Genomic DNA, 14,687 nt, shown 5'->3' on the forward strand with positions numbered 1-14,687 from the left:
ACATACCAAGGACTGTTCTTATTTCCAGCACAAGCGTTTTTCATTCCTGGGGGAAGATGGGGTTACTCCCACCCCCCCCCACCCCCAGCTTGGTATCCCCCCTCCCTGCTACCTCGTTACGCGCATGAGGACAATGAACCTACACGACACGGAACTTCAGGACTCTCCAGGTTGGTTTTTATTTTGCACCCGGCCCCTGGGACGCGCAGCGGCCCGCAGCCTCCCTGCCATCCGGTGGCCCCGTCAGTTGAATAAGTGCAGCAGCTCCTTGTCCCCTGAGGACACAGAGAAGCTCAGGGAGTAGGTGTGGGGAGCCCCTGGGGTCCGGGGATGGGGACGCCTTGTGAAGGAGGGAAGGCAGCTTGGGTTGGTTTGGACCTGAGCTTAGGGTCAGAAACCGGCGCTTGCGGAACGCCTTGGTATCTCCAAAGCACATTCCGCAGAACAGTCTGGGTTTTAGGCTCTTCTCATTGACTCTTAAGTGCCCTTTTCCTCGGGAGGTGAGGGGGGGGTGGAGATAAGGCACGGGGGTCAGATGGTTGCTTTTCCCTGCAATGCCACAACCGTTGCCATCACTGCCTAACCCTCAGCATTGGTCACAGCTGCCATCAGCCGAGTCCAAAGCGCACGAGGCGCTGTGAGGTCGGCCAAGTGGGTTCTCTGTCCCACTTTACAAAAGTAAAAGCCAAGGCTCAAGCTGGCACTCGCCCAACGTGGCCAGCCCGCAGGTGGCTCCACCAGATTTGGGACCCAGCTCAGCCAGGCTCCCGGGTCTGGCCAGTGCCTCCCCGGTGCAGCATCCCAGCTGGGGGAAGGCCTGGGGCTTAGCCCCATTTTACAGACGGGCGACAGGCCCGAGGAGGGGGGTGGGCTGGTCACCTGCTAGGGTCCAGAACTGCCTCTCCAGACCCCCACCTCCTCCCAAGGCTCCCCCGCCTGCACCCCAGGGGCCCCCCCGCGGGGCCACCTACCGTTGCCGGGGACCCCGCAGTACTCCTTGCACTCCTTCTCCGAGTAGAACTTGTTGCCGTTGCCTTGGCAGCCCCCGTAGATGAAGGGGACGCACTTCCCCTGGGCAGCATCAAATGCCCAGAGCTCGTGGTAGCCTCGGCAGGGGCCAGGGACGATGGGGAGACTGCAGGCCGCTGCGAGGCGGGGCACAGGTGCGGAGTGTGAGCAACGCTGACGCTCAGCTGACCCTCAAGACCCCCAGCAAGGGGCCCGAACCAGGGCACCTGCTCCTAGAGAGCACCGGGCCTCTCCAGCCCCGGGAACCTGGAGCCCACACCAGCCAGTGGCTGGCCCGCATCCCCCAGTCCCAGGGCGTGGCTCCTGTGACCTCAGGAAACCTGACCTGGAATCCCACCCCGGGCATATCCCCGCCCCGCTCCCCGTCCACCCTGCGGGCAGCCTGATGGGAGCAGAGGCCGGGGGCTGCGGCGTGCGCCGCGGCGAGGGGCGCACACTCACCCACGGTCCGGCAGGTCTGCAGACACTCCTTCTCCGAAGCGAAGTTGTTCCTGTTGCCCAGGCAGCCGCCGTACTGGAAGGTCTCACAGGCCATGGAGGAGCCGTTATAGAAAAACCTCGTGACCATCCCCAGGCAAGGGCCTTCGGCGCGGCCCAGCTGGCAGGAGTCTGGGGAGGGGCAGAATGACGCACGGACTGAGGACTTTCCGTGTGCCTGTCACCAGGCCGGATGCTTACCAGGCACCCTGTCGCCCAGTTCTAACTCTGCGCTGTGCGGAAGACAAGGAGATGAACTGTGATAGGTAAAGTGACTTGCCTGGGGTCACACAGTCCTGAGATTCAAAACGATGTGTCTGCTGGACTCCAGAGTCCGTGCCTATTCCGCTCTGTACTGCAGCGGCCCCCAGACCCCACCCCAGCTCCCCCATGTTGGTCTAGTCCGTCCCAAGACTGTGCTAACAGCAGCTGACGAGGCATTCATTCACCAGCTCCCCGGCCAGCCAGCTGGACCTTTTCTCCGAAGTCCTGGCCCCGTGCCTTTGCTCCCCTTGCTCCTGCCCCTGAAGTGCCGTCCTACAGAGAGCCCTACCTGGACGCCTGGACAAAGCAGGACTCCTTTCATCCAGGAAGTACTCCTTGATCCCCTAACTCCTCCGTCCTGGGCTCCCCCAACCCTTTAGCTAACCTTCCCTTTTGGGTCCATCGATTTCCCCCCTGCCTGTCTCCTCTACTGGACCACAAGTTCCAAAAAGACGGGGGTTTGTCTCCGTGACCCCAGTACCCCCCACAGGGTGGATGGAGCAGGGCTCAGTGTTTGGGGGGCAAGGTGGGGAGTGAGTCCGTTGCAAACACAGCTACACACAGCGTTGCTTCTGTCCTTCTCCAACGTGCTCCCACAAAAGCCCTGATGGAGAGCGTGGCCAGCTGTTGTGCCAGCCACAGAGAGGGGGAAACCGAGGCTGGGAGGCCACACAGTGCTGTAGACAGGGCCGGAACTCGCTCCTCCTGGACCTATGAGTTCTGAGGGGGCCTGACTCGGCTTTTCTAGTTCCAGTCCTTGCCCAGCAGACAAATAAGAAAGAGAGTGTGATGGTCAGGGCAGCCCAGGTGAGCCCCCCATGGGCCCTTCCTCTCTGGAGTGTGACACAAGCTGGTGGAGAGGTGAGTGGCCATTACCTTCCTTCTTGTGGAAGTCAGCTACCAGCCGCTCGGTCCCCGATCCTTCTTCCTCCTGGGGCAGCACAGCCCGCCGGGCTCTCTGCGGGGGAGAGGGAGACAAGCTGTTGCAGGGACCTTGCCTCCACTGCTCGCCTGTACCCCTGGAGTGTATAAACACAGCACGTGCTCGGGGAATCAGGGTGTAGACAGAGCACGATAACTACACTGGTTAACGGACTGTCTTCCCCGAAACATCAACCTCCATCCCAGAACAGGCGTCACAGGAGAGGTTTCTAGTCTGAAAGGAAACTCAGAACCGTGAAGTGTGACAATACCCCTGTGTCCAAATTCTGGCTGAAATGTCCAAAGGAATAAAATAACGGGGGTGGGGGGCGTCTATCTGAATTACCAGGGAAAGGCAGCATTGCTGTGCCGGAAACCTGAGGGCATTGCTACCCGGTGGCGAACAGATGGGACGGATTTGCAGGAAGGGCTGACCAGACCATCATCCTTAACTCCTTGCAAAGGAAAAGCCACATAGAGAGGATGAGAAGGGACCTCGAGACTGCCCCTAACACCTCTAGCTGTGGCGCCAGGGGCTGAAGAGCGGGGCAGGACGCCAAACACTGGCGAGAGCCTCCCGGAGCGCACAGCCCACGGCGGCGGAGTCCCGGGCCGCGAGAGCCAGCAGCACGCAGCCTTCCCGCCCGTGGGGAGAGCCGGACTCTGAACAAGCACACCTGTACTAACCTTCAACGCGGCCCTTCGCCTTTTAAGGTACAACTAAAGGTTGTGCTCAGGGACCTCTGCTGTCAAGCTGCTTGCACACAGGCCTGCCTTGGGGAGCGCAAAGGGAAAGGGGAAAATCACGGCGCACTGTGCACAACGCCGCTGCTGGAGAACTAGCTCCACCACACACAGGACAACGGCAGGAACCAGGAGGAAACCGAAACCGTTGGTGACATTCAAGCTGACAGCGCATCGATATCACGGGGTCGACAGTTACGGAAATGAACAGAATGAAAGGAGGAGAAAGTTACTGGATCTGGAAAGGATTCTGATGAATTTAACCACACAGAAGAGATAATACACCGCAGGTTTGTGATTATAAGAAATAAATTCATAGTAGGAATTCTAGAAGGAGAGGCAGTCAGTATAGAACTAACAGAAGAAAACTTTGCTGCATTGAATAATGACTTGAGTTGGCTAATTGTAAGTCAGGATCAGAAGGAATGAGGCAGAACGAGTGAAGAGCCCCCAACTAGACATTCCCTAGAGACAAGGGTAAAGAGCCCAGTGGCCCTTGGAGTAAACAGCATTAAGGAACAGGCCGCAGGGCAGCCTCTGAGGGTTATAAGAGGGCAGAGGTAACCCCGAGATTGTACACCCATCCAAACTGTTGACCCTGTGATCCAAACACAGGCAGGCATTTCACTCATGCGAGGGTCTGGTAGTTTTCCACCTGTGTGTTTATCCAGAGAAAAAACTACTTCCAGAAATATTCCAGAGCACCTGGCTGGGGGCTTAGTTGGTAGAACATGGGGGTTGTGAATTTCAGCCCCACGTAGGATGTAGAAATTACTCAGAATCTTAAAAATATATATATATCCCCACCGATTGAGAAGGGAATCTAAGTGCAGGAAAACAGCCGATGTGATAGCGAAGAAAAGATGACAGAAACTAAAGCCAGTCAGATAGGGAGTTGAGGTTAAATGATTGTTACAAAGCTCATACAACTTAATTCTCAAAAGGTGGAAAATATAAACATCAATCTGGGATTACATCCACAAAGGCAGGGGTGTGGGAAGCCTGGAAGAAAGAAGTAGACGTGTGTTCCATTTCTCTTTTCTGCAAGCGGAGTCACTAGTTACGGTTTCATTCTTGATGCCGATAAAGAAATACAGATCCGTCGGGATCTGGGTTAAGATGTCAAATTGAAATTTCATTTCCAGTTGCCTTCTCCAATACCTAACAACAAAAAATGAATTCAGAATACCGGTCTCCAAATGTTCATCAGCTTCACTCAGTCACGGAAAGGGGCATAGTTTAAAGCAAAAAGTAAAACTGTGGATGAAGGAAAGAAATCAAGTATTTTGGAGCTGAAGCAGAGGGTCTGTTCCTAACTCTGCCCTCTGATTCCCAAGTCATCAAATTTCTGATACTTCTCCCTAAGACTCCCAAATCCTGAGAGAAGGAAATTGAGGGACCCTATCATTTTTCCTCTTCTGACAGAGGAGTAGTGAAGATGGCTTCTGGGAAGGAAAGAGGAAAACAGACCAGAGGCTGACTCGTTCTAGGTGAATGTTCTGGGGTGAACGGTCTGATGCACTGGGGGTGTTGACAAATGGACATCACCGCCCGACCAGGGGGAACGAACCCCACACAGGACATTGAGAAGTTCTTCAAAAGAGAAAGCAAGCAAGGGTATTCCAACCAAGATGGCGCACCTGAGGAAAGTTCTTCGGCCCCTACTCCCTTCTCGCCCTTTCCCTGGATTTCAGTAAAGTAGATGGAACATAAAACACCCAGACTTTAGACTACATTTGGGCGCTCGGCTCAGTTTTAGTGGGGAAAGAAAGGGTCAAGGACTGAATTATATCAGAACAGACAGGCGAAAACTGACGAGGCAGGAGCAAGAAGAAAAGGTGAAGAAATGGCACAGGGACTCTCCAGACCCATGTCTGAAATGAAGGAGTAACTAGCCTGAACCAGAAACAGAGCCTGGCTGTGGTGGGCCCCAGTCATGAACGGCCTAGATGTCCCCTCAGGAATGGAATCACATTTCCAGCCTGACCCGTCAGCCCTGTTGGAAACTGCCTCAGTCAGCAGGACCGCTCTCACTCGAGGTCGTGCTTCCTTGCCAGACTGAGCAACGTAAGGGTGTTAAGGCCCCACCCCTAGGGGCCCTCATGGGACCACTCCAGAGGGCCCTCCCAGTTCTAGAACGCTCCCAGGGCTGGCTGAGGCATCGGGACCACATCACAGCTCTGCTGCTTCTGCGCAATCCCCCCTTTGTCCCTTCCCTTCCACAGGTGTGGATCTAGGAAACCCCACCTACAACACCAACTTAGGAGAAAAACAACTCATCAAGCCAAAGGACATTCCTCAGTGGCCTCAAGCAGCAGAATTACTTCATGAAAACAGGTATTTATTAAAACAAGACTCAAAGACAAAATGGTAAACAACAGAATAAGATGAAAAGAGAGGACCCAGGGAGGACCTAGATAAACAAGTTGAGAACCAAGACAACATACGTTCAGAGCTACTAAGTCAGAAATCACCAAAGGAACAGAACAGACGCTGCGACATGGAATGACTGTCCTACAAGGGAGACAAGTGAGAATCCCAGCGAATGCCGGCGAAAGCAACGTGAGAACGCCTACCACGTGTGAAAGACAAAAAGATGCTCCGGGACGAGGGAGCAAGGGTTCCCGGGGTAGCAAAACCCAAAAAGGGACTGGAAGATGAATTCCATCTAGTGCAAGAGAGTCCCCGAAAACGGAAAGACTGTAAGCCGTGGATGGAGAGAGCACAGTGTATCCCAGAAACCTCCCATATGGAATGCTCAGCACCAAGACCTATCCTAGTTAGGATGCCGACTGCAGGGCGCCTGGCTGGCTCAGTCAGTAGAGCATGCTACTCTTGATCTCAGGGTCGTGAGTTCAAGCCCCATGTTGGGCTTGGAGCCTACATTTTAAAAAAAAAGGAAGGAAGGAAAGGAAGGAGAGAGAAGAAGCAGAGAGAGAAAGAAAAGAAAAAGATGCAGCTATCTTCAAGGATAAAGTCTGTCCAGGCATCTGGGAACAAGAAACAAATTGCTTACAAGGAGAAGAAATACCAGACTGGCCTCAGGCTATCCCAGAGCCATAATTAGTGCTCAAGAACCACAGAGCAGTGCAAACAATGTTCTGAGGGAAAGGCAACATGACCCAAGACTCTGACGCCCAAGCAAAATGCCACTCAGTGTGAAGGAAGGGGGCAGGCTTTCTCAAACAGGGACGGATTCAGGGATTAAAACGCCCAGAACCCTCGGTGAACCCTCTTGTTCACTTGGTGAACAAGGGGCACTAATGAAGAGATTACAGAAATCACTGACTCGGGAACGGAGAAGCTGTGTGGTTACATTCACTAGGAGAGAGTGTGGAAACTACAGAACTCTTAATTCCATGCCTGGGAAAGATGGCGGCAGACGCTTATTTGGAAGTTCGAGAAGCCCACTCACTTTTTTTTAATTCAAATGAGACTACACTTAATGCTTTAAAGACCTAGAAATAGCATTTCTGATGTAATACCATTTAATAACACTATGCCCTAATCTGTGCAACTCTCCATCTAACATTCCTTACATCTGTCCTCCTCTCCACATGTGGGCGTGTCATGATTCCTGGGATAATGTGAATGCTGGTAGCTTTTGGGTGGTGGCATTTTTTTTTAACTCTTTATATAGTTTTTAAACTATTTTTTACTTTCTAATTTTAGTTCTTTATAATGAGCATATGTTTCTTTTATAAAATCAGTGGTAATTTTTCTTTAAAAATACAGGCACAAACAAGTAATAGGTTAACTGTATTAATTCTATATAGGAATAGGGACACTGGTTTTGTTTTTTGTTTTTTTTTTAATTTCTGGTATTTTTCTTTTTTAATTTTCAAACCTATGTTTCTGATATTTTTAGGATATGTATTTGCTTAGAAACATAGCCTTGAAAATGTATATATACAAATATACATGTATATATAGAAACATACACACCCACATACCTATATATTCACACACACACAACAGTAGGATAAATTAGGATATATAATTTCCAAATAATCACAGAAAAAAATGAAGAAAGCTTAATCAATATGGTAAAGGCAGGAAAATAAACCAGAAGAGTAAGGAAGCCCCAAAAAAATCAAAAGGCAGAATAGGGAGAGGTGAGCTGGTTGAGAATCTGCTTGCTCTCAGGTTTATAGTTTTTTTAAAGAGATCAACTGACTTTATCCTTTGAGTACTGAGCATCGTCCTTCCATCACAGTATTCTGCTGGTTGTGGGCGGTACAGCGCTAAGATCTTTTCCAACACGTCCCTGAATTCTAGCACATGGAAGGTAAGGGCAACTACCCCATTTCACAGAAGAGGAAAGTCAAGTCTGGATGGGACTTCAACTGGCCCAGATGGTAGATCTGGGGTTGAGCCCTGGGGGGTCTGACTTCACGGCCCTGTGCCTAGCCCTGCTTTCTCTCCACCTCTATCAGTGACCCCACCCACCCACCCACCACTGCAGGACCTGAGCGAGGGCAGCAGAATCAGGCGCGGTGGGGACAAAGCGGGAAAAAGAGGTGCTCACCGTGTGCAGAGTGGGCTCCGGTTCCTGCTCCCCAGGGACACACTCACCTAGGTCAGGACGGTTGAAAGAGGTGAATAAGAGTGCTCTGTTCCTTTTATCATGCTAACTGTGTGTGCCAGGCGGGCACAATGCTGGGACCGGTCTCGGGCAACTGCCCACTTCAAGAATGGCTCCACGCACACGGTGTGCTGAAGGTCATTACTGGCAAAGCGACAGGCTGGTGGCCGCGGGCGCCAAGACACCAGCGGCAACGGCTCACCTCCACCGAGCCCTTGGCAGACACCAGGCACGGCATTGCCGTATTTAAACGCTATTTCGGTGACTCCTCACAGTGACGTCTAAGGGAGGCGTTATTAGCCCCCATTTTACAGACAAGGAAAACAAGGCTCCGGAAGGCGGAGTAGCCAGAAGTCCTCCAGCTGCACGTGACATCCTGTCCAGCACTGAACTGCCTCCTAAGACGTGCCCATGGGTTCTGGATATAACCTCACTAAAACAGGTGGCACTGGGGGGACGCTGAACTGGATCCGGTCTCTGCTCTCCCGGGTATAGGCTGTGTGACCTGGAGCACATACGGGGGCCCGGGCTGCCTCCTCTGTAAGACGGGTGCGGGGGGAAATATAACCCTACTTACCTCAGAGGGTTGTGGGAAGTACCCAGGGGCTGGGAAGATGTTCTCGGAGGGCTGTGAAGAATGAGGAGGGGGCAGAACTGTGACGGGGGTTGGGGCTGCATTTACCTTTGTCGGCCATTGTGAAGATGGAGTCCTCGGGGATGCCCACACCCAAGGCGACCTCCCGGAACTCCTCCAGCAGGCTTTCTCGAAGCTGCGGCTGTCGCCCTGTTGTGGAAGCAGAAAGGACGCCTAGAACCACGGGTGCCTGGACTGGCAAGGCCTGAGATTTCGGTGCGCAGGGATTTTCATTTAGAAGTTGAAAACCATCAGCCCAAAGCGATCTCTTCAAAACACTTATGGAAAGATTGGCTCCCACGAGAGGAAGAGGTGTCCCTCCCAGGCTCCCATCCACATCCCCCAAATCCCCACACATGGCTCTGTCCACTGGTTAAGGGCCTGGAAGCTCTGGAATTCTCTGGGCCTAGAATCTTAAAAGACCTAAAGAGGATTCTACCTGAGATGGAAGACTGAGCTCTGCCTCCTCCAGGAAGACGAAATGTTTCCACCTTCCCCATAGCTGGAGTTTTCTCAGAAGGATAAAGCAAAGCTCCCAACTCCTCCCCACTCCACTGTCCCTAAATCATGGCCCTCCTTCCCACCCCCAACTCCCGCGGACTTATCTAGCTCCAGGCTGTTACCATAGAGCTTGGCGGTGATGGTGGGCCCGTGGCGGTGGCTGAATTTCTTGGTCAGAAGGATGGCATACTCATCATAGTTGGTGTGGACCACATAGGACTCCATGGTGATGTTCCATTCTGCATGGGCAATGCAAGAAGCCAAAGGGATCAGTGGTCAGAAGGCTCTTCCTGCCTGAGGTCCTTCACCTGCTCCCCCCCCATGTCATCTATCCATCCAGCCTTCTGTCTATCCGTCTGTCTCCTCCGTATATTTATTAATTCACCCACTGTCGTTCCATCCATCCGTCCTGTCCATGCATCAAACCACAAATCCATCTATTTCCTTCCCTTCTTCCTTCTTTCCTTCCTTTCTACCCTCCTTTCTCCCTCCATCCATTAATCTATCAATTGATCTGTCCGAGGACTGACTCACTTACCTGCCATCCGTATCTACATTCACTGACCAATCACTTGCTGCTTGATTCACTCATCTTTTTTTCTAACCATCCATCTACCCAAACATTCATATGTTCAAGCACTAATGCGATTATTCAAACATACAGCATATTCGATAAACATCTGCTGGACGAATGAACAAATTCACGTCCAAGTCTCTCTGCCACTCAGCCCCGTGCACACTGGACGTGGTATATGCTTAGCAAATTCTTCTCAGCTGACTGCGGAGGCCTACCGTGAGGGCTGACGAAATCTTCATGTTATCCTCAGAATGCAGCGACATCCCTTTCATTCTGGATGCCCATGAGTGCACGAGAGAGGAGGAGAGGGAGAAGGAAGCCAAGAGGACATCTCAGAAAAATGGGAGGGGAGGCTTTAGGGGCGCGGAGAGCTGACGCAGAAACAAAGAGAGCTTAAGACACATCGAGGTCTTTTCGGCCAAGGGCAGAACCGCGGGGAACCCTCCTACTCAACTTACTGGGTTTACGATAGAGGAACTTTCCGTTGGTGCTGGTTTTCTCATAAGCCCCGGAGATCTCCTCACAGGTGCCTCTCCTGGAGGTGGACAAACCAGAAGAAAGGTAACCACTGGGAGAGACCGAGGTCCTGACACCCACTCTCCCCCAGGGTCCTTTCCACTTTATTCTTTTTGTAATTTGGAAAGTAACACTCTCAAATGACTTAAGCCTCACACCAGTCCTAGAGGACCAGTTCAAGTGTAAAGGAACAGAGGGACAGAGAATAAAGGGACGTCCGTGCCATCCTCTTGCCAAAGCCAGCACTAAACATCAGCTTCCTTCCCTAGATCTGCACATCAGCACGGGGAAGGGAGGGGAGGGTGACGAGTGAGTGCTTTGACATGTTTATTACCCTGCATCTCTCTGGCCCCAGTTCCCGCATCTCTGAAATGGGGCTCGTGAAGCCTTCCTTACATGGCAGTTGTGAGGGTCCAACGGGATACTATTAACCAGCTTCCAGCAAGCACTATGAACATACCAGCTGTTGTTACAATGACTGCTCATTATCTTTTTTTTTTTTTAAAGATTTTATTTTATTTATTTCACAGAGATCACAAGCAGGCAGAGATGCAGGCAGAGAGAGAGGGAGGAAGCAGGCTCCCTGCTGAGCAGAGAGCCCGATGCGGGGCTCAATCCCAGGACCCTGGGATCATGACCTGAGCCGAAGGCAGAGGCTTTAACCCACTGAGCCACCCAGGCGCCCCGACTGCTCATTATCTTATGAACATTTATCAAGCTACATCTATGTGCCAGGCCCTGTGCTACCTGCTGAGGATACAGAGGAGGCCAAGGTGGACTCTGCTCACAGACCTTACAGCTGAGCGGGGCCCAGGGGCAGGCCAGAGACAGATGCAGTCAGTGCGATACGTGCCATGCAGGGAGAAGACTGAGGTGCTCTAAGAGCAGAAAGGAAGGCATGTAACCTGAACCTTGGGGGTAGTTAGGGAGGGCTTCCTGGACAAAGTGACATAGAACCTGAGTCCTCAAGGGTCTTTAAGAATTAGCCCAGGGAGATGGGGAGAGGTTTTCCCAGTAGAAGGAACATCAGGGGTGAAACGGCGGAAGGTTCCAGGAACTGAAAGGTCTACTTGGGTGGGTCACAGAGGACCTGGTGAGTGCTGGGAGGGGCCTGGAAGGTGATCTGAACTTTATTCCCAAGGGCCACAGGATGCTATGGAAAGGTTTAAGCAGACTTGAGTTTTCAAGAGGTCTTCTGTTTGCTGGGTAAAAGGTTTGAGATTAGAGGTGGGGAGAGGCGTAGGCAGGCTGCCGTAGACAGCCAGGAAAGAGAGGCAGGTGGCTTGGGCCAGGGCAAAGATGGTACAGAACGGAGAGGCAGACAGCATGGAGGGATTTAGGAAGAGAAAGGACAGAGCCTGGTGGTGGACAGAATGGCTTGTGGCAGCAGAGAGAGGAGTCTCAGCACCTGCCTCCCACCCAGGTTTCAGGGTCAGGTCCTGGGGCCTGGACGGGCCCTGAGCTAAGGGACATCCAAGGATCGACAGCAGGTTCCGAAATAGGCACGTATTGGGGTGTGGCCCAGAGGTGCTGTTGGGACAGTACAAAAGGCGTGTCCTGCTGGAGGGCCGCAGGGGACCTGGAGCTCAGAGGCAAGGTCTCAGCTGGGAGGAGAGAGCTCAACTCTCCGGGACAGGGTGGCGACCAAAGCTAGATGGGGGTGACAGGTAGGGCTTGGCCTCTCGTCCCTCCCACCCCATCCCCTCACTCACCGCCAACGTGTGCTGGTCATGCTGATCTCCCCGTCTGTCACCCCCTCGCCCAGCACCAGCGTGCTCATAGACATCCTGTCCATGAACTTCTTCAGCCACGGGCAGGTGGAGCCCATGGCCACGTGAAACCATTTCCCGTAGATCTAGGAGGCAGCCACAAGCTCTGAGGATCTGGGTTTGCCTCAGACTGCAAAGACGATTTGCCAGATACCTGGCAGACACCTCCCTCCCTCCCTCCTCTCAATGAGAAGCTGTAATGTCAGAGAGCTAACTGGAGGCCATGCAGCTTCAAGGAAGGACAGGCCTCCTTACAGCAAGCCTAGGAGGGGAGGTGCAGATGGGGTCCCACCCCGATCCGTGGAGGGCCTTACTCTGCTTAGGTACAGATCTGTGCTGCTCGCTTGCATGAGGCCCAAAGCCCTAAGGTTGAAGGTCACCTTCAACTGTCTTTCGCCCTTCCAGGGACAGGGAGCTCAGTACCTCGCAGGCAGCCCATAGCTCCGTGCTAGAAAGGATCTCCCCTCCTTGAACGATCTCAGGACAATCCTGCTACCCTCTCCGGCCACACAGCAGAGAGGTGACTAAGCCCTCACATCCTGGGGAACGAGTCAGTGAGCCTCTAACCCTTCACCATCCCAGACCACCACAGGACCCCCGCACAGTGCCCCTCCACACACAACCCCTGGTTCTCTCCGAGCATAAACAAAATCCACAGCTAGGAGGGTCTGAGAGCCCCTTATACCAATGTGGAGACTGAGCCCCGCGTGGGCAAGGTCCTGTTCAAGGTCACCCAGTGATTGGGGATAGAGTGGGAACTGGAAGGTGGTCCTGGGGTTCCCGCACACACCGCCTGCCCAGCCCTCTTAATCCCACCAGCCCCATCTCCGTCCTGCTTCTCTTCTCCCCAGTATCCCACGTCCGCCCTGCGCCACCCGGGATCTCTGTCCACAGCCAGGCCTGCAAGGGCAGAGCACCCGGGATGGTAACGGGCTGTGGGGAGAGGGGAGCAGCTGAGAGTTGAAGGGCTGGGGTGGGGGGGGGGGGGAGGAAGTCACAAGAAGTTAAGCACTGTGAGGTGGCTACAGGAGACTTCCCGGGGGAGGGGAGCCTGTAATCTATAGTGGAAGGCGAGGAGCCTGAGCCCCGGGAAGGCAGGTTCAGATGTGAGATCATGAGATCATCAGAAAAGGGGCCCACGGAACGGCAGGTGCATAGCGTCGTAACTTCAGCAAACCCCAGATGATCTGAGCAGGAAGGGCCCCAAGGGACCCAGCCCCGAGTTCCAGATCAGGAGACCTACCCCCTGCCGCCCCCCATAAAGCCATCGCCACCAGAGAGGCCAGCCTTACCCGAGAGATGTCGAAGTTCTCTTGCACTTGGATGTCGTTGGGCGGCGTCACCACGGGACTGGCACTCACGGCCAGGCAGGCAGTCAGCAGCAGAAACACAGCCCTGAGACTCCACATGGTTCTGGGCTCTCCTGCCTTGGGAGTCGCTCACAGGCTCAGGCTGGGGACAGAGGACACACGGCCTCTCTGCCCACGGCGGTTGCGAACTGAGGCTGGGGAGGGGGCCAGCAGCTTGTAGGTGACCTTGGTATTTGCCCTGCTCAGCCTGAACCAATCAGGGCCCTGAGGCCGGGTCTGATCGATCCCTTGCAGTGTCCTGCCTGGGGTCAGTGGTCCCAAGGGGTCAGGGCGGCTGTTTCAGAGAAGGCGCTGGCCAAATACAACCCAGCCCGGAGGCAGCCCAGCGCTGGCTTCAGGCCCCAGACCGGCTCCCCGCAGAGAGGAGAGGAGCAGCCTGTCGCCTTTCCCGGCGGGTCAGCGGCCTGGACCTCCTGCTCCGGGAGCCAGCAGCGTGAGCCCCATCGGGCCCCTTCCTCGCAGGTGAAGACGGACGCCCAGGGAGAAGAAACAACGGAGCAGAGACCACGGGGGTTGGTAGGGGGGAGGGCCTAAAGGCACAACCTAGACGAGAACTCAGGCATCCTATCTCCAGAGTTCCCTGTCTGAGCCCTGGCTTCCTGGAGCCGTAGCAGGTAACAGCAGGAGTAATGACGATGATTTCCACAGCAGCTTCCATTCCCCAAGCACCTGCTCTGTGCCAGCTTCGCACCAACACTGTACACACGCCACAGACTTGGAATTCCATCCCTACAAGAACCTAGAAAAAGTAGGTGCTATGTCTCCCCTTTCAAGACAGGGGACTTGAGGGGCCTTGCTGCCTCAGTAGTTAGACATCTGCCTTCGGCTCAGGTCATGATCCCAGGATCCTGGGATCGAGCCCCACGTGGGGCTCCCTGCTCAGGAGGGAGCCTGCTTCTCCCTCTCCCTCTGCCCCTTCCCCCAATTCATGTGCACACACTCTCAAGTAAATAAAATCTTTACGAAAAATAGAAAACAAAGACAGAGGACTTGAGTCTCTGGGAGGGAGCTGGGGCTCCCTGCTGGGAAGCAGAGCTGCCGGGGCAGGTGGCACTGGGTGGCAGCAGAGAAGACGGACTCCGGAGCTAGACCACACCCCGTGCTGGCCTTGGGCAAGTGATGTGTCCTCCCAGTGCCTGGGCTTCCTCACCAGTCAACGGGGACACTGGTTGCTGGTTCACAGCGCTATCATGAGGTCATGGGCACCAAGCTTTGCAAAGCCCGAGGGCAGTGTTTGGCATGTGGTAAGAGGTGAATGTGTTTGCAGCAGGTTGAACATACCATCTCCCGCAAAATTTGT

At 53.8% G+C, this 14,687-nt stretch overlaps 1 protein-coding gene across 1 annotated transcript; it reads right to left on the reverse strand.

Moving 5' to 3' along the window:
* Positions 1–155: 155 nt before the first annotated feature.
* Positions 156–14,357, reverse strand: AMBP (alpha-1-microglobulin/bikunin precursor). Its single transcript, XM_080819980.1, has 10 exons — positions 13,310–14,357; positions 11,961–12,103; positions 10,191–10,267; positions 9,278–9,394; positions 8,703–8,804; positions 7,964–8,010; positions 2,647–2,728; positions 1,471–1,638; positions 972–1,145; positions 156–275 (listed from the first exon to the last, which is right to left on the reverse strand). The coding sequence occupies exons 1-10, from the start codon at positions 13,424–13,426 to the stop codon at positions 244–246; spliced, it is 1,059 nt and encodes a 352-aa protein (XP_080676106.1). The 5' UTR covers positions 13,427–14,357; the 3' UTR covers positions 156–243.
* Between the last annotated feature and the right edge of the window lie 330 nt (positions 14,358–14,687).

This window comes from Martes martes, assembly GCF_963455335.1.
Source record: "Martes martes genome assembly, chromosome: 12".
Taxonomy (NCBI): domain Eukaryota; kingdom Metazoa; phylum Chordata; class Mammalia; order Carnivora; family Mustelidae; genus Martes; species Martes martes.